A 22,380-nucleotide genomic window follows, 5' to 3' on the forward strand; every position below is an offset into this window, starting at 1 on the left:
CGTTTCTGTATAGACAAAAATGCCAACAAACTGTGCCTGCCTGGTATCGTGACGCTATGCTATGCACACATGACCGTTGCCGTTCAGTCATATCTCCTCGACTTCATCTTCTTTCGCGTTAGCCTTAGCTTTTGTCGTGCCGTTACTGTTCAAGGTGTCCAAGCTACAATAAAGAGTCAGCAACATATCCCCGTAAACACGGAGCGTGGTCAACGTACCTGATAGAGCTCCCGCCCTTCTGACTCATCCCAATAGCCTGTCTACCCGTCTCACTACTTTCCAAGAAATCCCTCAGCTTCTCCCTCAAGATCTCCACGCCCTGCGAACTAGCGGCATTGCTCATCCTTAACATCGGGCCCCATAAATTCAGCGTGTACGTCACGTACGCACCAGCCGCCAACAAGATGAGGAAGATGAAGTAGACCGGGTTCTGCAGCACAGCTACAATTTCATTCCAGCCCAAAGCGAGAAGCAAGCCGTAGAAATATAGCGGGATCTGTGTGACGCCACCAATCGCGCTACGTTTGGCTTCGACATAGACGCCGTCTGCTGTCTTGCGGAAGCGCGTGCTCAGATCGGAGGTCTTGGCATCGGATAGCAGCGTCATCTCTTCTGCCAGCGTCTTGCCTTCATCGTCATCGACTCCGCCGATGGGTGAAAGATCCTCTTCGTCTGCGGCGGTGACATTAGGTGGTGCTTCTCCAATCCAGGCATCAAGGGGTGGCGGACTACTAGTCCTCGCTAGCTTGAAATGAGACAAGAGCGGTATGAGCTCTAGTGTGCTTTCACGCGCACGAGTATAAAGGCCCTCGATATCGTCTGTAGGTCGCCAGATCCTGGGGACTCCTTCATCATCATAGCGGAATTTATCTTCGAAGTTCTCGCGGAGCTTGAGTAGGAGATTGCCTTCCATCATTTCTTCGTCGATTTTCGAACGCAGAGCAGCCCAAGACTTCCGTCGTAGGCGCCAGAGCCCGACCTCAACCTCGTCTGGGCTGGCATCGAAGCTACGTGCGCGGTCCGTGAAGCGCGATTCGGCATGTGAAACCGTGTCCGTGAAGACGCTCCAGATACGATCCCATAGGTCTCGCTCAGTAGCAGGCTTCTGACCTTCAGCTGGCGCCCCTGAGCCACCACGACCAGAACCGAGCTTATTGAACTCAAGACCAACGCTTTCATCAAGCTTAGCACGGACCCACCTCTCACTCCTATTTGCAAGCCGTCGCATCTCCTCCTTCCGTAAGCGGCCAGACACCTCATCCAACTCCTTGCGGAAGAGATTCATCTGCGACTTATAGTCACTCCACGGCGTACCGGACACCAGACTTCCTTGCGCCTCTGCCTCGAATCGCTTGAGCGCCTTATCCTTCTCCGTCTGCACGATCTTGTGAAAGTCATAGTTGCCACCCTTCTTCTGTCCCGTCTTGACGGCCTGCGTCACAGCCTCGCTGAAGTCATTCAAGCCACTCTTGTGTGCAGCAGTCATCTGACCTTGAAACAGAGCCTTCAGACGACCATCAACCTTGGTCTCCAGCTCGGCCTGCTTTCGCTTGAAGACGCCTTTGTGATATCTGCTTGCTTCTTCCTCAAAAGCCGCAAGTAGGGCCGATCGAGCAGTAGCCATGACCTTGCCAAGCTGAGCTATTGTGCTAGACGTACCAGCCGCCACAGCTTGGCTCTGCTGCTCCTCGAGTGGCGCAATCACCTCGTCGAATGGTACCAGGACTTCTTTCGAGATCTCATCGCATCGGAATTGTGCCAGTAGTTCTTGCTGTGTGGGTAGATCGAGGTCCTTGTTGCTGTCAATCTGCTCCCAGATACCTCTCGCGTACATGGGGAAGCCGTCTGCAGGTATCCGTCTGTGATACTCGGGCAACAGGATAGGCTCGGATTGCTCGTCCACCAGGCCCTTCCTCTTTGGATCATTATAGCCTTCCCTGAACCTCGTTCCTAGCCTGTGAACTTCTTGCTCAAACTTCTCGGGTTGCAAGATTTTATGCGGCAGTGCCACAAACGCGAAGTCGAAGTAATCCTCGATCTTAGCCTTGTCCATGCCTGTGGGCTTGCTCAACCCACTCCATATTTTCTGCAAGTCCTGAATAAGTGTCTGCTTCAGGTTGTTGAGCGGTGTGGTCCCAAGATGATCTCTGATCACAAAGAACAATAGACTCCTCGGTACACTCTTCGCATCCTTCAAGAACAACTGCAGATTGACCTCGAACACCGTCTTCAACAATCCCATGTTCGCACCTTGATACAACCCAACCTGATGCTCCCATATATTCACAATCAAGACCTCGCTAGTCGCCAGAGCGAAGAGCGCACTCTTCCTCTCGAAGTCTTGGTCCTCGCCTCTCTCCCTCCCATCCGTACCCTCGACATCCATAACCAAGATATTCTCCGCCATACCCTTCCCCTTCTCCCCACCCTCATTCTTATTCCTGCTCATCCATATGCCCTTCGTAGTTTGCCGCCTTTCCTGCTCACTCATGACCCCAAACCTCGTACCAAAAAGATAATTCAACAAAGTACTCTTCCCCGTACTCTGCGACCCAAACACACTGATCAGATGATAATTGAAGCCACTCCGAATGATTCTCTCCTGCTGCAAATAGGCTCCCAGGTTCTCATTGAAGATCTTCTCGGAATCAATAATCTGCACGCCATGCTCAAAGTCCTCTGCCGACGTGCCATTCTCGCCTACGCCAGCAAAGTGTCCGTTCATGGTCATGACGGACGGAGCGGTAGGATGTCGAATACCGCTAGTCGGGCGACTGTCACTTCGATGCCGCTGCTGCTCGGAGCTATTGTCGTTGTTGGGTTTCAAAGAAGCCATCTTGGCGAAGAGCTACGACGTCAACAGGTACTTGCGGCGGTACACACACCCTGGTTGCAGCCACACAAGCACGGCAAGAAACGTTATGGGACGAGGCGATCATTTGTATTGGCTAGAACGCATTAGCGAGTTGTGAGTGACGTTGCGCTTGCCGCATCCGGCTTCGCCAGGCCAAGACGCGGGTCTTTAGTTCTAGCCACGTGAGGGCATGTGGCCTGGTCACGGCGCTCTTCACTCATCACCAGCAATACAAAGCATTGAATAAGGCAAGCACTGCGTACAATTACTACCTAGTCCACTGCAAATTATACACTACCACTGTAGCGTCTCATACCTTTCCTGCTCAACTGACCCCAACAGAAACCCGCTCCACAGATTAAACATTGCCACAAAACAGTACGAAGAGATCGCCAGCATATTTATAAGTGATGCAAGGTATGGCAAGTATCGCCAGCAATCTTGCTGCACGAGAAGATCGATGTCCGTTCCATCCAACAGCGGTGTGTACATCCCAAGCGTAGCTTCGGTGTAGAAAGCGTGCAGACAGACAATCATGTGCGGCGAGTGCATTATTAGATGGGTATGATTTCGCTTATTGGTCGACTTATGTGGTCGAAGAGGTAGCGTCGAAACTCCGGGAGATCATTCGTGGTTGCGGTGAGTCCTGTCCGCAACACGATCGTATTAATGCGAAGACTAGCGGTAGCCAGCGTAGTTGTTGCGGCCAACGGGACCGAATTGGCGCTCGTTGCTGTACGTACGGGTGAGCTCGGGAGGACCAAAGTAGTCGCTGTAGCGGCTGTTGCTGCGACTTGGTGGTAGGCTGGTGGGTGGCCCGGGACGAGTCGCATATGCTGGATTGCAGCAGAGCATGGCGACACGTGAGCCGTACTTGGAGCCGCGGAGTGAGACCATGTGCTTGCGAATGTGAGCACCGACAATCTCGCGACGCTCGGGATCTCCCTGGGTGAGAATGTACTGGATGAGGTAGTTGCCGAATTGATCGCCAGCGATATTAACCAGAGGCATGCGAGGGCGGTCAGGGTTGGCCTCACAAACACGCTCGAGATAGCGGTCGAGGAAGTCGTTACCACCGACCTTGAGACACTTCTCGACGACCTTGGAGGCAAACTGATCCATGCTGTACTCCGTGGCAAAGCGCAGGATGTGATCGATGGCACGGGTACGATCTGGAATGGAGCCGTGCTCGCAGATGTGCTGGATGCACCAGTTGCCGAATTGGCCGTGAGCGACAACATCAATGCTGGACAGGACCTCATTGACGCACGGACGCTTGTCCTCCTCGAGACAATTCTCGAAGATGTTCTGGACGACAAGACTGCCGGTCTCGCCCAACGCCACCTCGTGCCACATTCCACGTAGAGCTTCGTTGACGTGCTTCATGATCTGAGGTGGCGAGTCGCTCCAGCGAAGCTCGAAAAGCTTCTGCCAGACGTGGCATGCGTAGCGATGGATGACGGTCTCTGGGATGCGGCGAAGCAACTCGTGCACCATGATCGCCTTGTACTCCTCGGGGACACTGTCGAATGCCTTCTGGACGACATGGCAGCCGAAAGCGTCCATACTCAGATTGAGGGTGTGACCGCGGATGGCTTGAGCAATAGAGACGATCTGCTCGGGAGTGCCGTGCTCGAAGCAGCGTTGAACGAGGAAGTTGCCAAAGCGATTGACCATGAGAGCATACGCCTGGTCGATGATAGCTTGGACGATCTCGAATTTCTGATCGATCGTGCCCACCTTGAGCTTCTGCTGGAGGAAGATGGATGCTTGCTGGTCGTTGTTGCACACAATCTTGTCAACGATGTAGCGCCAGTTGCAGCTCATGTTGCGATCGAGCAGACGACGGTAGTTGAGAGGCTCAGTAGTGCTCATATAAGTCGTGGGTGGCTGTTGTTGTTGATGCATGCCTGGACCGTTCCACTGATTGAAGCCAAACTCCTGCGCTTGAGGCGACAACCTAGATCGTGGGCGTGGAGGGTGACGGTACGACATGTTGTGGACCATGCCGTTGCCACCCATCGGGCTTTGAGCATAGCCGAAGGGCGTGTTTGATCTCGAGTAGCCTGGCTGAGACTGAAAGCCCGAGCGTGGCCTTGGCATCATGGGTGCGGGCTCGAAGATTGCACCATCACCACCGTGCCCAGCGTTGCCAAACGCTTGAACCCATGGACCAGGTGTGAAGCTGGGACCCATGCTCATGGCGAGATGCTGGGCAGTGGGGAAGGGCGAGCCGATAGCTTGTTCAACAGTGTGGCGGGCAATTTGCGATTGAGTGAACACGTCTTGCTGTGGGATGCGATCTTGGCAGTGACCAGAAAGCTGCAGATCCATCTGGGCCATCCGCTCTTGAGCGAACTGAAGTTCCTTCTTGAGACGGAGCAACTCGGCAGCATCTGGACGGCCATCGCCCTCAGTGGTGGGTGGAGTATTAGCGTACGGGTCCGTAGAGGACGATGAGCCCGTCTCGAAAAGCTCGGCGGCAGCGGACTGTTGACGGTTGAAGTTGGCTTGCTGCTCACTCAGCTTGGCAAGCAAATCGTCCATAGGGGTGCGTTCGAGCTTGGTCTTGTATATGGCGTCAGCTTACATGTATTTGTTGTGCAAGGAGAGAGGAACCATACCTCGGAAGAAAATTTCGGCATTTGGTTCACAAATCTGGAAGTGGTGAGTGGCATAGGCAGCGCGCTGGGGGTGTGCTTCAGAGCAGGCTGATGTCGCATTGTTAGTGAACGGAAGTTCGAAGGGCATCTGATAGCGTACCTTGTGTGCCTCTGCGGTGACATCTTCGTAGATATAGAAGGATGTTGCTACCCTCTTCTTGGTGGGAGAGCCAGTAGACTCCATGGTGATTCGGTGCTCAGTAAGGACCGCAGTATGCTTCACATAACGCGATGCGGCGGAGTCGACAAGATCAGAGGTCGGTACGTGCGATAAGATGCCCAATAGCTGCAAGAAAATCGCGTGAGGTGGCGCGTTTTTCAGAAGATCCTAATGTTTTTGACATGAAGTTTGAGAAAGCGGTAATTAAAGCTTGCTAGCGGCGTGAAGTCACAGTTTGTCCCAAGGAGGAAGGAAGCGCCGTCATGGACTCTCGGTACGGCAACTGCATGTCATTCACACGTGGCATGCGCGTTTCAAGCGGAGGTCAAGGAAAGATCAAGGACAAGACGAAGAGTCGATGCTTGCTTTGCTGCAATGCTTGCGGGAGGCTCGTCCGAAGCGATGATATGATGTGGAAGGGGCGACTCACATGCATGGGCGATACCTCTCTACGATAGCACAACTTGCAACAGTCATCTCGGTTCGATGTTGGTTGTCTGTGGAGGGTTTATTTCCCAGGTCACGATCATTACTTTTCACCTCCCATATCTCCTACTACTCTCTCCACCTCCCGTATCATACGGATTGCCTCCACCGGAATTATATGGTGGATTTCCAACAGGTTGATCATATGGATTCGACGATCCCACACCACCCGAGCTCAAGCCAGGGCTCGCAGCTCTGTTCCCACCCCATAGCCTTGCTTTCAACCTCTCCTGTGCCGTCCCACCACCGCCACTACTTCCAGGCGGACTCTGCTCCACCGCGCCTCCCCGCTGCGACTGCACACTCTGATATGACCCCGCTCGTTGAGAAGGGAGTGGACGTGCTTGTGCGGGTGGTGCAAGTGTGCTTGCAGGATTGGTCGCGGGCTGCATTGGTCTGCGACCTGCTCGTAGACTCGTAGGCTGCATAGGCGCCGCAGGTTGTGTGGGTGCGTCCCACAGGTCGCTCAGGCTTCCTCTTGAGCCCGCGGTGTTCTGTACATTCGATAGCTGGCTTCTGCTGCCTGCACTGGTCATATAGCTAGGCTGCTGGGCGTACACTGGCTGTGGTGTGATGGCACGTCTATCGTTTGGATCCGGTGGTAGCCATGGTGGAAATGGTCTTCCCTTCTCGGTGTAGTATGCTCGAAGCACTCTCGAGATATGCGAATCATCCTCGGTATCACCGTCCTCCTCATTCGACAACAAAGTCCGCCGTAGCGAATTGTACCGCGATGTCGTCTGCGTCAACAAGTTGCTGAGGTAGGATGACATGGCTACCGCAGAATCTTACCACCACGCGGTGAACTCTGTGGTTCGATATTCGGAATGCACGTTGACGACGTGGCTGTGAAGTGATGGTCCGAGCTCTAGATGTCTGTCTATCTCACACCGATGTCCAGAGTGGTGGCTGCAGGAAAGACTCAGGGCACAAAGTAGTCCGGCACACTAACCACCGGCGTAGCCGTATCGGACACTTTGCGAAGCAGTACAGAGAGCCAGTGAATGATGACAGGATCCAATGGTAGGAGTCGGGCAAAATGTAGGAGGATCATCCACATCCACAGCAATTTGATCTGTGGAAATGTCTCCTCGGCTATAACATCCCATCATTAGTGAATGTCAATGGAAGCAGCGAATAGAACATGACCTACCCCAGGCGTCCCGCGACTCTTTCGTTGCGTTGGCGCCGATAAAGCGCTCGTCGAACAACATGAGCGGTGGTGTACAGCAGTTAAGACGAAGCTTCGAAAGTGGTGGCGCAAGCTTGCAGATGGTCACGTGCTGTTATTGACCGCAATGAATAATGCCCAAATGTCCACAACTTACCATGGTTGTCTGTGCGCGTAGATGGACATCAATTAGAGTAAAGCAAACGCACGATCACGATAGAGGCAGGTGTACCTGACAAACGAGAAACCCACCTGCAGCGGCAATTTGCAGCACTTGGAAGCCCTTTCAAGACAGTCTACACGGATGCACCTGCATCGAGATGACATTTGTTCGAGCATCACGATGCGAGAGGCAGATAGAGAGAAGAGTTTCGAGTGCAAGCATGGTATCATTCAACCCTCTCCTACGTACAAGCTCTTATGATTACACAGCCACCCCACATCTAAGCGTTGGCATGCTTCTTGCCCTCCCTCTGGCCGTAAGCCTTGGTGGCATAGTCACCCTGGTGGACGATCAAGTCCTCGGGCTTGTAGTCCTCACGGCCGCTCCAGTACGAATCGAGGATGTTCTTCACGCCAGCAGCGTAGCGGATCTGGGCATCAATCGAGGTACCAGACATGTGAGGAACCATGGCGTTTCCGCCGCCCCATGTGCTGTAGGATGCGGTGCGGAGTGGATGGTCCGCTGGTGCTGGCTGTGGGAACCAGACATCACCACCATAGCCGCGGAGCTGGCCACTTTTCAGGGCCTCAGCGACATCCTCCTTGACGACGATGGCGCCACGAGCGGTGTTGACGAGCCATGAGCCTGCGAGAGATTAGTCTTTGGCATAATTGTTCTGGCATACTTCGGCTCACCCTTCTTCATCTTGCTGATCAACTCCTTGTTGAACATGCCCTTGGTCTTCTCGTGGAGGGGAGCGTTGATGGTAACGACGTCACACCTTGCCAACATCTCCTCGAGGTTCTCGACACGCTTGCAGCCAATTTCTGCCTCCTTCTCGGGAGACAATGGCTGATAGTCGTAGTAAAGGAGCTCCTTGCAGTCGAATGCCTTCAGTCTGCGGAGTACACGCTCGCCAATACGGCCAACAGCCACGGTACCAACGACCTTGTCCTCGAGGTCGTACTCGTTCTTGGCGACGGCGGCAACGTTCCAGTCACCAGCGGCGATCTGCTCGTGGGCGGGAACGAAGTTGCGGACCAAGACGAGGATAGTCATGACGACGTGCTCAGCGACGGAGACAACGTTGGAGCCTGTGACCTCAGCAACCGTGATACCGCCATTGGTCTTGTTTGCGGCATTGAGGTCGACGTGGTCGGAACCGATACCAGCAGTGACGGCGATCTTGAGGTTCTTCGCCTTGGCGAGGCGCTCCGCAGTCAGGTAACCAGGGTGGAAGCTACGACTATCGTCAGTTCTTTGCCACAGGTGTCATCAGCTGCGAGCTTGTTGAACAACTTACGGAGTGGTGATGATGACCTCAGCGTCGACCAACTCCTGGTCGAACTTGCTGTTCGCACCCTCCTTGTCGGAGGTGGTCACAAGAGTGTGGCCCTGGTCCTCAATCCACTTGCGCAGACCAAGCTCGTTCTCGGTTGTGCCCAAAAGCTTGGGCTCATCTTTGGCGTGCTCAAAGCCCTGTGAGCCCTTGTTAGTTGTCTCTCCCACACCAGTCTGCCATTGAAGCTCCACATACATCGTACAAGACCATCAGAACCTTGCCCTGTCGGTTAGAGCTCGCAGTCAGCGTGCGAACACCGCCAATCTTCGCCAATGAAGCTCCTCGCAGTGCCGAGGCGGGCGCCACTCTTTGCGAAAGCAGAGAGCTTGCTGGGCGAGCCAGACGAAGTGCGGAGCGAGCGAATACCATTTTGTATGAGTGGAGAGTGTGAAGTTCAAACAGATGCACTTATCGAGAGGGCGAAGAGTTAAGTAGCTGCCGGGCGTAGCTCTGGATCATCATGCCTTAGTCTAAAGCTCGGGCTGCATAGCGGCGGGCCCGGCAAGAGGGGAACGGAACAGACTTACGTCCTGTCTCTACGGCATCGTACTTAGGCTCAAAAGTGAAATGGTATCCAAACGATATCGAAGTTATTTGCAATACAGCATGCGCCAATGGATGATGGAAGTGAACTCTGGAGCAGCGAGCTTCATCTTCTACATCGATGCTACTCAAATGAACGCCTCCAGTTGACCAGCTACAATATTACTCGACTGCTCACGCAACTCTTCGACCCTATTCAGGCGATATCCACAATATAAGTCGCTGCGCAAGATCGAAATCGAAGCAACGCCGTCAGCCCCCGCTTGTATGGCTTCAAGGGTTGCTGGACCCGAAATGGCTACAGCTGAATGGCGATGCTATATGTACTGCCTCGCCAATGCAGCTCCATGCATCCTGGGCTGAACCTTTGCATTTGGCAGAATATCCTTGCCAACCACACGGTTGGCTCGATATGATATTCGCGTATCCAGGGACGCGAGGTGCAGATACCGGATAGTGTACAGGGCGTTATCGTCCAATATTCGAGGCCCTCCTCATTGTTGTCAGCTCACGCAACGGTATTCATGGATGTATTGCGGGAATATGACGCTTGTCCATCCCCATATTTTCACATCGTAACGTTGACGCACGAACAGACCTTGAAGGGCAGCTGCCGAGGACGGCGCCAACTCTGACCCCTGCTCCAGATCGCTAGTGGCAGGCACGGCTGTGGGGAAGCTCGGCGAGATGGATGGCCTGCTTCCGCTCTGGTCCGCAATGATGCCTCGATTGCGCCGCCTCCCACGACGCATGCTCTCCAGTTCGGTACATTACGACTTTGCTATGACCCGCGACACCGCCGTTGGTAGACCGCGATCGTGGAACCCATGCAGAAGCCGCAGACGTAGTCGTTATTATGATGCTTGTCCGCTGCGGGCTGAGTGCATCCGTGGAAATCGAATGTTTGTCAACAGCGCACCAAGGAGACAAGCATGGCGTGGTGTCCAGAGCCACCGACTGGCCCAGGGCTGCCATTTTGCAGGCGAATCCGAGACCCCGGAGACATCAACATACACTCGAAGTGTCTATGATGATGTCACCCTTGGCCAAGACTGATGAAGCAGTCGCAATTTCCGTAGAGCGACATGGTAATGGCAGGATGTGTCTGCCGATTGCGACAGGTACATCGAGCTCCGCAGCAACCTACAGCTGGAAGAGCTTGAGCAATTGGGTGCTGTGATACGTGATCCCATAAATGTTTCCAGGTGAGCAGGCGGCCTAGCCCTATAGATGGCTGGCAGCTTTGTGATCACATGCAGAGCTAGGGGCTGCATAGCTTGGTCATTCCGCTTGACATCCTTCCATGAGAGAATGGGCTGATACCAAATTTAGCACATCCAGAGCAGGCCTCCAGAGTCCGTCCTGCTGTGACGAATCACCATGGTTGGAGCAGTTCAATTGTAGTCGGCCCAGGATGGGTAAACACCACCAGGTACTGGTTGGCCCCATTCAGAAAGATCGTTTACAGTCCACGGATGTCTGGTCGGAACGAGTGGACAGGTGGAAACTCCACCCTTTTGATTTCCCTCACTACCTCTCGAAGATCGATTCTTGTGTCGGCCGCCCATCTTACTCGATCTCAGGAAAGCAAAATTGCGTCGGAAAAGTCTTGTGTACCCAGCATTGACGGCTTTCTTGTAGGCAGCAGCTTGCACAGCCTGGTCGGGGCTCTCAGAGCTGGCCTCTATTGTCTTTGGATGAAAGGATAAAGTCGACCGCGACTTCAAGGGCTTCCGGATCAGAGGCTTTCCAGAGCCCTGGGAAGAATGCGAGAGAGCGCTACTTTGGGCATCATCGTCCTCCGAATATCCGGCGTCGTGTCCATCACGGAACCTCAAGCCGGCAGATTCTGGGCACATCGCTGCCAAATCTGCAGTCGCTTCTAGACCGCCCTGAGTCCTACAGTAATAAAGCAGCATCCCGCGTTCCCGGAGGCTGAAGCCGAGGACCTCACAAGCCTTGTCGAGACTACCGACGAGGAGGCCTCGCTGGCTGATGTGCTTGGCGTGGTCTGTGCTCGACGTCCAAAGATCAATTGGATACATCCCAGGATTTTCAGAGGCGCTACAGTGAGTTTACAGGATGTGCAAGAAGGCTGAAGTGTAGAACTGTGCCTTTGCAGTACAGCACGGCTGGCCCGCGTATCGGTCGCGATCGCATGCGCAAGCCATAATTGGAGCCATATGAACGCTCTGCGAAAGCATTTGATCAATCAGGGCAGTTAATGAGCTGCAGGCAGGTGGGTGGGTCAATTCGAGCGGTGTGAATCGAGATGAGTTCCGAGGTGGGACCAGTTGACAAGAGCTAGGAAGCGAGACACTGGTGTAGTTGAAAATCCTGTGCGATTTCTGCGGCGAATGACAGTCATGGTATATACGCTTACCTCACCATCGATCTCCTTGAATGACCCAAGTCAAACTGACAGACCCTAGCAGATACATCGACCGAAAGCTATCGCTGCCAGTGTTCTTCCACGGATTGGCCTCGCTCCGCTGCAGAGCACGACAATTTGAGAAGGGAAAGGTGGTGCTTGATGAACGTCTGCTCCGCGACGTTCTTGATTGAATGATGATCATCTTTCCTAACGATTTGCTGAATATCTTGCACACCACCATTCCAAGGACGTGAATACTACCTTGGCTCACCGTGCCCAAGGCGGAACAGCCACGTTCGTTTTGTCAGAAGGCACTACGGCCAGGATAGCAGGCAGACAGTCTCAGTGGGAGGATGTATAGCACAGGCTGCAATGCTTCCTATCGCCAAATATTGAGGGCCAGATCTCGATCCGGCGTGATCTGACCAAGATAGTCGGCGGCGGAAGAGCGGATGAGTGCTCCGCTGTAGCAAATATTCATCGCGATCATCACGATATCCATTTCTGCAAGTGTCATCCATATAGCACGTGGGTTTGTAAGGTTCCGAATGGAGAGTGGCCAAGGATAGCATGCACGGATGCAGAAGCTATCAGTGACCATATGGGGCCACTCTCCGCTGACCTTAGCACCGGAACAAGATGACTGATGCAGACGTCGCTTAGCCCGGAACCTTTTGGCTACCCTGTACACCACAATGCGGTCTCTAGAAACGCAGCGTCCGAGAGGAAGGTTCCGTCTGTATGCAAGTACCCGTGATCATGAGATAGGGCTGCAGAAAGCCACAACGGGTCTGAACATCATGTACCAACAAACAACGGGAGCGCAAAGTTCTGCGGCTCCTTGCATTGCCTTTGCCATGATCCTGTATACGTCCCGCGAACAGCAATATTGCATACACTCAATTGGCCCCCATCGAGCATTGCTCGATGCCGGCGAAGATGAGTTGCCAGCCTGCCATAAGGCTGTGTTCTGCCGCAATCACTAGGCCCGATGCGGCCATTAACGTCAAAATGTCCCCAAAAATAGACTTGAGCCACGCAGAGGATCCCGTGAGACGACATCGAACTACTGAGAATGCTACGCTACCGATTCGTCAAGCCTCTCTTCTCTAGCTTCGAGGCACAGTATGCATATTGCCTAGTATGTCATCAATCGTCCGGTGTGGCCACTAATTGCGGATGGAGTTGCAGTGCTGCAGGTACGACCACATGGCAGGCTAGTGGACGACAGCATAGCCTTGCAGCTTCACTCTATCGGAGTCGCCCTGAATAGCATGATGTACTGTAATTGTACATACGCTACGCCGACTGGCTTTCATGCATGAGCACCATGCAGGACATCTTGGGACAGCCGTTGCACTTGGCCCTGTCACTGTGGCCTTGTCAATGATACATATATTTCCTGCCGGGTCGTCCTGTCTCATCTTTGCTCTCATCATCATCCAACACTCTCAACAACCAAGCAACAACGTCTGTTTCCTTTGTCAGTACCAGTCCTTCCGACCTCATCAGCCAAGCCAACTATTGCCATTCCAAAACAAGATCTCCTTTTGCAAGCATCGCCAAAACAGTACGCCAGATTTCACTGTCTCCTTGCTTTCCTTTGGTCAGAGTCACCTTCGCTCTCGCTCCATCCCGATCTGATTTGATCGACGTTTCTTATTTCCTATCTCTCTACCACTCCACCCTTTTCATATCAGCAACAATGGGCCGTGGCGGTTATAACTAAGCGTCTCTTTCCCTTACGATAGCCTGTCAGCTTCCACAGCTTACCGGAAATACACCATCTCATACATTATCTCATATACCATTCGAGGATCCGGAGGAATAATATCACTGCGCCATGTATCAACGCGAGAATGACGACGGGCGAGGGTATGTATTAGATGTTACTTGTGCTCAGAATCAGCACTAACAACTTGCAGTGGCTACAATGCTCCTCAATGAGGACAGGTGGAAGTTGATACCTGGCATTGCCGGCAATGCACACCATCTTCTCTTCGACTGAGCTGGCCTCACTCTTCATCATGGCTACGCGGGCGGATTTGTAATCTTTCGGTCTTTTCTCTTACGACTTCCAGCTCTTGGATAAACGACCACAACATAGACGATGGATGTCCTTCACAGGATTTCTCCAGGATTTGGAGTTTGGGTGCAACATGATAGCGTTCAAGCGTGCTCTTCACAACTCAGCATTTCGGGCGTCTTTGATAGCGTTCTAGCGAGGACTCGACCTTTCTGCATCATCGAAGTTCATGGCGGCATTCAATTTGGCAGTTAGTGTATGCGTTGAGCATGGCGTCCAGAGCATTTTTAGCGAGTGTGATGCATTTCTAGAGGTCTAGGTCACGATGGCATCGATAAGAATTTTGGGCATCCAGGCGTTTGGACTAGCAAAGAAACCCCGTTGGGACGGCATAATCGTATGGGAATCTCTATCTCATCATCTCTACAGATTTGTGATGACATGAGCTCAATCACTTTCCCACACAAAACTTCTCAAACACCACGCCCAGCACTTCCTCCACATCTCCTGCCTCTCCCCTTCCAGTGATCTTGGCAAGGCAATCGGCTGCGCCACGCAAGTGCTCGGCGGCGACCACGATGTCCGCTTCTGATTCGTCAGGAGTGCTCTCAGCCGTAACACTCGGCTGTACCTCAGCCAAGAAGGCATCGAGGTACCCAACACATTCCTCTAGGAGCGAACGGTGCCTTTCTGTAGCACCGAGGGATTCTTGCCATACAGAGGCGTCAGGCTCAGAGTCTGTACCGCCTGGCAGGAGTGCTGCGGTTATGTTGTGGAAGTGCTGGATAAGGCCGGTCAAGAAAGCTTGGACATTTCCAGGGCCTGCCACGGAGCCTGATGGCTTTGCTGCGGACCCGACCTCTTTGCAAGATATCGGGAAGATCATGCTAGAGTCCAGACCAGGTAGTGCCTTTGCAACTGCTTTTACTGCTTCTTGCATTTCAATTTCGTGCACTTTGTCAACCTTGTTGATCACGACGACCAGGTTTTTCTTGCTTCTCAAGAGATCACTCGCAGTAGACATGACTTCATCGTCCATTCGCAACACCACGTTGCCGTCGGCATCCTCAAAGCTGACCACAGCAATTACAACGTCACTCTCTGCCGCTCTGACCTTGGCTCGCCGCATACCTTCCTCCTCAACCTGACCAATAATTTCGCTCGCTAGTCCACTTTGGTGAGCAGCCTCTTTTGCCTTCCGTAATCCGGCTGTGTCTCCCAGTAGACAGAGATAGCCTCCTAGATCAATTCCAACTTCGACTATGTCCCTCGTCGTGCCAGCCTCATTGCTTACGATAGCGGCCTCGCGGCCAACGACTCGGTTGAGTAGCGAGCTTTTGCCAGCATTCGGCGCACCCAATAGTGCGATCTTGATACCATTACGGAGCAGTTCGCCACGGACAGCATTATTTTGATGCAGTTGCAGCAGACTTCTTAGCCTTACAACTTGCTCTGCCACCGAAGCACATAGCTCAGCAGGACTTTCGTCGAAATGCTGATCTTCGCTAAAGTCGATCAAAGCTTCAAGCTCACCACGAGCATATAAGAGGCTCTGTCGCCAGTCTTCGTAGCGCTTTGCCATACCGTTGCTCGTGCCACGCACAGACAGCCGGCGTTGCTGCTCAGTGGTAGCCGCAAGCACATCGCCTAGTGCCTCAACTTGCGTGAGGTCGAGTCTACCGTTCATGAAAGCTCGTTTGGTGAACTCGCCGGGCTCAGCATAGCGGATGCGACTATCTGCAGGATCGACCACACATCGTGGAATCGCTGCAAGGACTGCTTTTACAATTGCGGGTCCGCCATGAACATGTAACTCCAGCACATCTTCCCCTGTCACAGTGCGTGGGGCAGGAAAGTAAAGTACTAGTGCACTTGCGTCAAGTACATCGGCACCAACATCTGTGCTTGCTGGCTCATACAAAGTCCTGACACAAGCCCGACGTGGCCTCGGTAACTGCTTCCCGGGACACAATGCCTGGTAGACATCCAAGGCCGTAGGTCCAGATATTCTGATCACAGCAATGGCAGCTCGGCCTGGTGCAGTGGACAGCGCGTAGATCGTCGGATGATGCGCAGCACGTACGTCCACCAACGGTCTAATCGATGTGACATTGCCAGGTAGTCCTCGCCCTGCAGTTGACGGCGCACCCGCGAACGTCGAGGTCAGTCCATGTCGCAGTAGTCTTGGCCTAACGGAGTTCCCGTTCACTTTGACGGTCCGAATATCTCGTATCGCGGCGCGCCATCGCGGGAATGACGCTTTCATTGACCGCCGAGATGGCTGATGGTGAATTGAGGCAGCACGATGAAACGGAACGAGGCGCAGCGAAGTTCACATTGCTTACTGCCGCTAGTGAACGCCGCGCGTCAACACGTGACTGTGACCATCTTGACTGTACTTAGCATAGACCACAGACAACCCACATCACAGCTTCGACACACAGCACAGCCAGTAGCACGTACTATGGCGCGTAACGTCTCAGGATTAATGAATCGATGATGCTAGACCCACGGCTGCACAGGAGCTCCACCAGCCTCAAAACAGAACAACACCTCGCTTCAACGCTGACATCAAGAATGCACTAATCCAAGACCATGTCCGAGCGACTCCCTCCAATGTCGATCGACAATTAAGCTTATGTACAGGCATGCCATCAGAACACCGAAAAGTGGTGTTCACCGGTAAACCCTTACTCCTCGCCCAAACCAAGAGCACCACCAGGCTTCCTCTCCTCGCCTGTGGGTGATGGGGGCACAACGATCGTCTCAGGTATTGGCGGCGAAGGCAGAGCTCGTTCAACACTTTCGCGTTTGCTCTCGTTCTCTTGAGCAGTGGCGAGCTCGCCGGCAGGCGTACTCGTCTCCGTTTCGGCCTCCTCAGTAATGGTACTCTGAGCATTAGTATCCGTGCTCGTTCCCGCCGCTCGTCGTCTAGCTCTCCTTCGCGCCCTCTCATCATCTGCACTTTCTCTTCTTCTCCGCACGCGAAGGCTTTCGTCTCTCGAGGGAGCTTCGCTAAGAGGTCCACCCTCTCCGCCATCGCCACGAAGACTCTGCATCAACGTCGCTGCGCGATCAGCAACATCCTCGGCCTCTGACACTGCACCAGCACCTTCAACACTGCCGTTCTCCTCGCTTCCGTCTGTCTTGGTAGGCGAGAGCAGCCCTCCATCCTCCAGATTCTCGCCTGTCTCGGGAATCTGCTGACCAGAGGCGACACGAACGTTATGGCGATCCTTCAGCCTAGCTCTCCGTCTCTGATCCCTGGTAGCTTTCTGCTGCGGCGCAGCTTGTCGCAGCTTCTCGAGCAGCGCATCCATGGCTCCAGTCGACGCGGGCGAAGGAGGATTCTCACCACTCGAAGCCAAGATAGCGCTGGCATTGGCTTGCTGAGCATTAATCTGCTTTCGGCGCATATTCGCCTCATTTCTCCGCCAAGTCTCCTCGAGCACCAGGTTCTTCTCATGGGATTTCTGCACAATGTTAGTAAAACATTGCCATACTCACACAGACAAGCAGAACATACCTTATACTCCCTCACGAAATTCGCCAGCTTTCCAAAGAATTCTCTCCTCGCCGTCTCATCCCGAGAATCATCTCCAAAGAAAGTCAAAATATCATCGTATACCCTGTTCATCTCGCTCAGATACAAGCCCATCTGCTCGGCCTTCCGTCTCGCCTCCTTCATAGTCCTCTGCACCACCTGGCTCACCCTATCCTCTGGATGGAAACGACTCGGATCCGCCAAGTTGCCTGCGTCCAGACTCTGTTGCACGTTCGTGATGTTGTCGATGTACTTCTTCGCATCACCCTGAAGCTGTTCGATATTCAGTTTCTGTGCGGTCAGGACGCCAGCGATATCATCCGTGAAACCTTCGTAGGCCGGATACTGTGTGCGAACCACACGCTCAATCAGATCCATAAGCGTGGACTCGTTCGAAGAATCCTTGACCATTCCTAATCTCGCCAGGGACGAAAGCTTGAAACCCTGCGCCTGCTTGTTCGTGTCGTTCATGTAGTTGCCCACGTCCAGAATCAGTTCCAGGACAGGAACAAGCTTCACCGAATCTCGCAGACTCTCAGACACGGCCACGACCTGCTTCAGCTTCGTAGAAACCTCATCGTAATCCGTCTCAAAACTCCTCGTGAGCGCAAGTGCCCTCATCCGCGCCTTCCAATAATGATGCAACTCATACGCCGTGTACAGATACAGCTGATCCTCCCTCGTCAGCTCGACTGGATCCTGCTCCCGGGGCGTCTTAAGCGCATCCGGACCCGTCCAGTCCCTGGAGTAAGGACCCATGAGTTTGGCCACGTTGTCGGGAATGGAGCACATATGTTCCGCCTGCAAGAAATTCATGGCTTGCTCGTCATCAAGAATTTCTTTGTCGCAGTGGATGATCATGCGGACGACGTCTTCTGTGGGTGAGTTTTTGAACTTGTTAAAGGCGATTTGCATAGTGTGGGAGAGGTCGCGAGAGATGAGCTGCTTCTTGTCGCTCTTGGCCTTGCCGGTAGACTTGCCGATCTGTTTGATCTCCTTGGCCATGAAGAGCTTTTCGATCTCGTCCAGGATACCCTTTTTGGACAGCTCTTGGTACTTCTCCTCTTTTTGCTCAATGGTAGGGGTGTTCATGCCCCACATGGTGATCTCTGGTGAGTCAACCTTCTCCCAGTGCAGTGCCTTGAGCTTCTTCTTGGATCGTGTGCCGTAGCCAAGAGTCGGCGTTGCAACATTGTAACCTTGCTGTGGTAAGAAGCCACCCTTGAGTGCACCAGGCAAAGGAGGCGCACCTGGCACAGGTGGTGGTGGCGGCCCACCATTGGCCATACCAGGAGGCGGTGGCGGAGGAGGTGGGGGGCCACCAGAGAAGCCCGGCATAGGTGGCGGTGGAGGTGGTGGCCCACCAGCAAATCCGGGCATAGGCGGTGGAGGCGGTGGAGGACCTCCAGAAAAGCCGGGCATTGGTGGTGGCGGAGGCGGTGGTCCGCCATCGAAACCCGGCATAGGTGGCGGCGGAGGAGCGGGCGCACCGTTGAATTTGCCATCCTTCGGCGCTTCAGCATCGACAGGCGTCTTGGGACTCTGACTCTCGAGGCTGCGATGACTAGTCCCTGTCGTAATCCCATCGCCTTCATCATCGCTTTCACCAATATTGATCTTTCCTCGTTTCCTCTGCAATTCAGCGAGCATACCCTGCTGCTGAGCGGCAATTCCCGATGGAACCTTCGGCCTCTTCATATCCACAAGCCGAGGCTTCTCATCGACGATCACAGCATCCTCATCACCCAGCATGTCAACACTATCTGGTGTGTCCGCTCGTACATGGCTCTCGTCTTCAAATCCACCCCTAGTACCGGCCACAGGCTTTCTCCTCACCCCACCACTCTTGCCTCGTGGGTTCATAGTACCAAGATACTCCATCTGCGCCTCCAAACCTTCAGGCTGTAGACCCGCGCCCTCCATCTTCTCCCTGAGCTCTCTGAGCTTGTCCGAAGGCCCGGCCTGAACTTGCTGCCACACCTTACCCTCCAGCTTCGCCTGTGTCTTAGCCCGCTCAAGCTGCATCTCAAGACGATCCATAAGCCTCTCTCGATCCAAAATGCCTTGTAGATGCGCTGGGTTGTCAGTACCCTGGACACCGTTCTTGCCAGAATTCTTGGCAGAAGAGGCGGCAATATCTTGGGCATCGCGGAGCATGAGATACAGCTCCCTGGTCTCCAACTCATTGCGCTGAAGTTCCTGAGCACGCACTCTCTGGATCTCAGCCAGCTCAGCCTTGAAGGCCTCCGTTTGTCGATTCTGCAGATCGATGATCGCAGCTTGCTCGTCCAGTTGCCTCTGCAGCTTTGCCACCAGACCTTCAGCGCCAAGCTCGACCTTCGCTCTCATATCATCGCGCTCCGCCACTGCTGCATCAGCAACAAGACGAGCCTCATTAGCCTCTTCTCGTGCTTGTCGTGCTTCACCGTCTGTATACAGCTTGTCCATAAGATTCTGCACCGTGAAATTGAGACTCTGCTTGAGATCCATATCCGGTAGTCTTCGATCCATGGCGACGTAGGAAAGCATACTCTCGACCAGCTGAAAGGTCCTGAGGCGATCGTCTCCTTCATTGTCCCGCATGAGCAGAAGATGCTGGAGCGAACTGAGGAAATAGTCCGCTGCTCGCGAACCACCGAGTTTCTGCTGTATGGCTTCAACGACTTGTACAGGGTCGTTCAGATCTTTGCTCTCGCCATCCATGGAGTCATTCATACTGCTCGACTCGTGCTCCAGGAGATCCTCGTAATCGATAGCCTCATTAGTCCGATATCGCTCAATCTGCTTGTCGATAACCTCGTACTGGAAGCCCTCCATTTTGGTCAAGATCCTCTTCAATCCGCACGCCACGAACTGGGCCCGGATATGACATCGGAGCTTCAGGTCTCTTTCAGGAGCGTCGACCATACTGTTCACCAAGAACAGAGAGGTGACGGCATACTCCATCAACAGATTCTCCATGCCAATACCTCCCGACCTAACTTCGTCCGACGCACCAACCAGCGATCCCATCTTCCCTCGCCCATCGATCGTGACTTCTACTATCCTCATCCAAGCATCGAAGCGTCCATTCTCACCCTGCTGCGCTTTCAAATGGTCCAATGCTTCAATGACCTTGAGATGTCCTCGTCCCTCAGCCCAGTGGCACAAGAAGGTCAAGAGCTCGGAGACCAGCTTTCGCGTGTTCAGACGTGGAGAGACGAGTGAACCACAGAGCGCCATAATCACAGTATCATGCACCAGAGCATCATCGGCACCATACTTGTTGTTCATCAAAGCCTTCAAGCATTTGACGATATCGTACTCGCGATCCAGATCTCGTTCATTGCTGCCCTGACCTCCTACTGGAGCTGCAGGACCAGACTGCTGGCGCTTGTTGATTTTGGCGAGAGTATTCGTCAATGCGACTTGTCCCTGTGCCTCTACAAACTGCTTCACCCACGCAATAGGCTGTGTGCGCAGACTCACGCCCAGACTCTGGAGTTGCTTGGGCGTGATAGTATTGTCCAGAACTCTTTTGACGAACCACTCCGGACTCCCTTCCTCGCCAGCTCTATCGACGATACCTGCGTATCCACCCAATCCATCCGTCATACTGGACATAGTCGTCCTAGTATTCTGGCGCTTCTTCTGCTCACCCTGCCATTCTGACAATCGATCCTGATGCACGAGTGTCCATTTCTTGCTGATAGGATAAGCCTCCATCTGCCGTCTCGCCTGCTCAGGCAAAGATTTCCATCCTCGCTTCAGCATCAGTTCCAGAAACTCCTTCTCGATAATCCTATCATCCGTTGGACGATGTAAAGCCGAGCCGTTGGGATCGAAAGACGTCGTGCTTGAGAAGGCGGAAGGATTATTCGCATTTAGAAAAGTATGCAGGCTCCCCTTCGTCGCCGACGGAGCTAGTTGAGGTAAATGCGATACGCTGTTCTCCAGCTGCATACTCGGAAAACTCGCCTGGCTCGCATTCGTGGGCCGCCTCCTATCATTCGAAGATGTGCTGCGGATACTCCCACCATCATGCTCGCTACTCCCCCGACTAGGCGCATAAAACCCATTCAAAGTCGTCGCATCGCTCTCAAAGCTTCTTCCCGTCCCACCCCTGCCTCCATTTGCAACCCCACTACCATGTGTAGGCGGTCGAGGCGGAGCCTGTGATCCATTCGCCGATTGACCATCCCAAGCAGGATATTGATGAAAATCACCACCACCTTTATTCAAATGATGCGGTAGCGGTTCCCGTCTCGAGCTCGGCTTATCCACGTGATCGACTCGGATAGGCGCCTTCGTATTCGCGGTAATGCTATCGTATGGTATACTGGTGACAATGCCGGCTTGCATATTGATACCATCCTGGCCCGCTCTCTGCACGTACCCTCCATTCATGGTGTTATACTCGTCGTAGTTCGGGTCGACGGTGGAGATACTACTTCGGTGCGAGTGGCGGGAGAGGGTGCTGGCGGCGTAGTTGCCATTTTCTGCGTGCAATGAAGGCGTTTCCGGTAAGGGCGGCACGTCATTGTTCGCTTTGTCCTTTTTGCTGCTGCGGGAGAAGAAGGACTTGCCGCCGCTCGATTGGCGCGATTGTTTGTCGTTGCTGGAGAACATTGTGATTGTCGAGCAGCCAGCTGGGCGGCTGCGGTGTAGAGCACTTGCTGATATCAGCGCTTAGGTCCGAGTCCCAGGCCGGCGCTCACGCGCGGTCACCTGATGGTGTGGCCAGTGCGAGTATGGCTCTCCTCCGGCGTGTGAGGTTTCGCGTATGCGTGTCCAACTTCGTCACCTCTTCATGACCGTATGCTCAACTCGACACCTCCACACTCTTCCAATCCTCAAACTTGCCTATCGGACTTCCGCAGCACAAGCCAACCCAACCGCGTTCCTTCCAGACAGTCTACGTTGCCCTGCCTCTTGTCTCATCCAAGACCTTTGACCAGCCCTATATCCAGCCTGACATGTGCGCAGAGATACACTCGACACAACCGTCACTTACCTCACTTCGGATTTAGAGAAAGTGGCGTGGTCGTGGTCGTATCAAGTAGAAAGAAGTCCAG

The 22,380-nt window shown here is 53.6% G+C and overlaps 7 protein-coding genes across 7 annotated transcripts; all 7 read right to left on the reverse strand.

Moving 5' to 3' along the window:
- Window positions 1-87: 87 nt before the first annotated feature.
- On the reverse strand, window positions 88-2,836 carry SEY1 (Dynamin-like GTPase that mediates homotypic ER fusion; the record flags this gene model as incomplete). Its single annotated transcript, XM_064838495.1, has 2 exons — window positions 88-163; window positions 219-2,836. The coding sequence occupies 2 exons, from the start codon at window positions 2,834-2,836 to the stop codon at window positions 88-90; spliced, it is 2,694 nt and encodes an 897-aa protein (XP_064693949.1).
- A 696-nt stretch (window positions 2,837-3,532) lies between these two features.
- LTS14_005798 (uncharacterized protein) lies at window positions 3,533-5,701 on the reverse strand (the record flags this gene model as incomplete). Its single annotated transcript, XM_064838496.1, has 3 exons — window positions 3,533-5,422; window positions 5,479-5,565; window positions 5,618-5,701. 3 exons carry the CDS (start codon window positions 5,699-5,701, stop codon window positions 3,533-3,535), a joined length of 2,061 nt encoding a protein of 686 aa, XP_064693950.1.
- Window positions 5,702-6,213: 512 nt separating this feature from the next.
- Window positions 6,214-6,936, reverse strand: LTS14_005799 (uncharacterized protein; the record flags this gene model as incomplete). Its single annotated transcript, XM_064838497.1, has 1 exon — window positions 6,214-6,936. The coding sequence occupies one exon, from the start codon at window positions 6,934-6,936 to the stop codon at window positions 6,214-6,216; it is 723 nt and encodes a 240-aa protein (XP_064693951.1).
- Window positions 6,937-7,085: 149 nt separating this feature from the next.
- On the reverse strand, window positions 7,086-7,377 carry LTS14_005800 (uncharacterized protein; the record flags this gene model as incomplete). Its single annotated transcript, XM_064838498.1, has 2 exons — window positions 7,086-7,258; window positions 7,317-7,377. 2 exons carry the CDS (start codon window positions 7,375-7,377, stop codon window positions 7,086-7,088), a joined length of 234 nt encoding a protein of 77 aa, XP_064693952.1.
- Window positions 7,378-7,777: 400 nt separating this feature from the next.
- FDH1_1 (formate dehydrogenase (NAD+)) lies at window positions 7,778-9,208 on the reverse strand (the record flags this gene model as incomplete). The annotated part of the gene is made up of 4 exons (XM_064838499.1): window positions 7,778-8,142; window positions 8,193-8,737; window positions 8,801-8,976; window positions 9,035-9,208. The coding sequence occupies 4 exons, from the start codon at window positions 9,206-9,208 to the stop codon at window positions 7,778-7,780; spliced, it is 1,260 nt and encodes a 419-aa protein (XP_064693953.1).
- A 5,025-nt stretch (window positions 9,209-14,233) lies between these two features.
- MSS1 (mitochondrial splicing system protein) lies at window positions 14,234-16,048 on the reverse strand (the record flags this gene model as incomplete). Its single annotated transcript, XM_064838500.1, has 1 exon — window positions 14,234-16,048. The coding sequence occupies one exon, from the start codon at window positions 16,046-16,048 to the stop codon at window positions 14,234-14,236; it is 1,815 nt and encodes a 604-aa protein (XP_064693954.1).
- A 424-nt stretch (window positions 16,049-16,472) lies between these two features.
- LTS14_005803 (uncharacterized protein) lies at window positions 16,473-21,934 on the reverse strand (the record flags this gene model as incomplete). Its single annotated transcript, XM_064838501.1, has 2 exons — window positions 16,473-17,255; window positions 17,309-21,934. The coding sequence occupies 2 exons, from the start codon at window positions 21,932-21,934 to the stop codon at window positions 16,473-16,475; spliced, it is 5,409 nt and encodes a 1,802-aa protein (XP_064693955.1).
- Between the last annotated feature and the right edge of the window lie 446 nt (window positions 21,935-22,380).

This window comes from Recurvomyces mirabilis (assembly GCF_035927965.1).
Source record: "Recurvomyces mirabilis strain CCFEE 5264 chromosome Unknown scaffold_14, whole genome shotgun sequence".
NCBI classification, from domain to species: Eukaryota; Fungi; Ascomycota; class Dothideomycetes; order Mycosphaerellales; family Teratosphaeriaceae; genus Recurvomyces; species Recurvomyces mirabilis.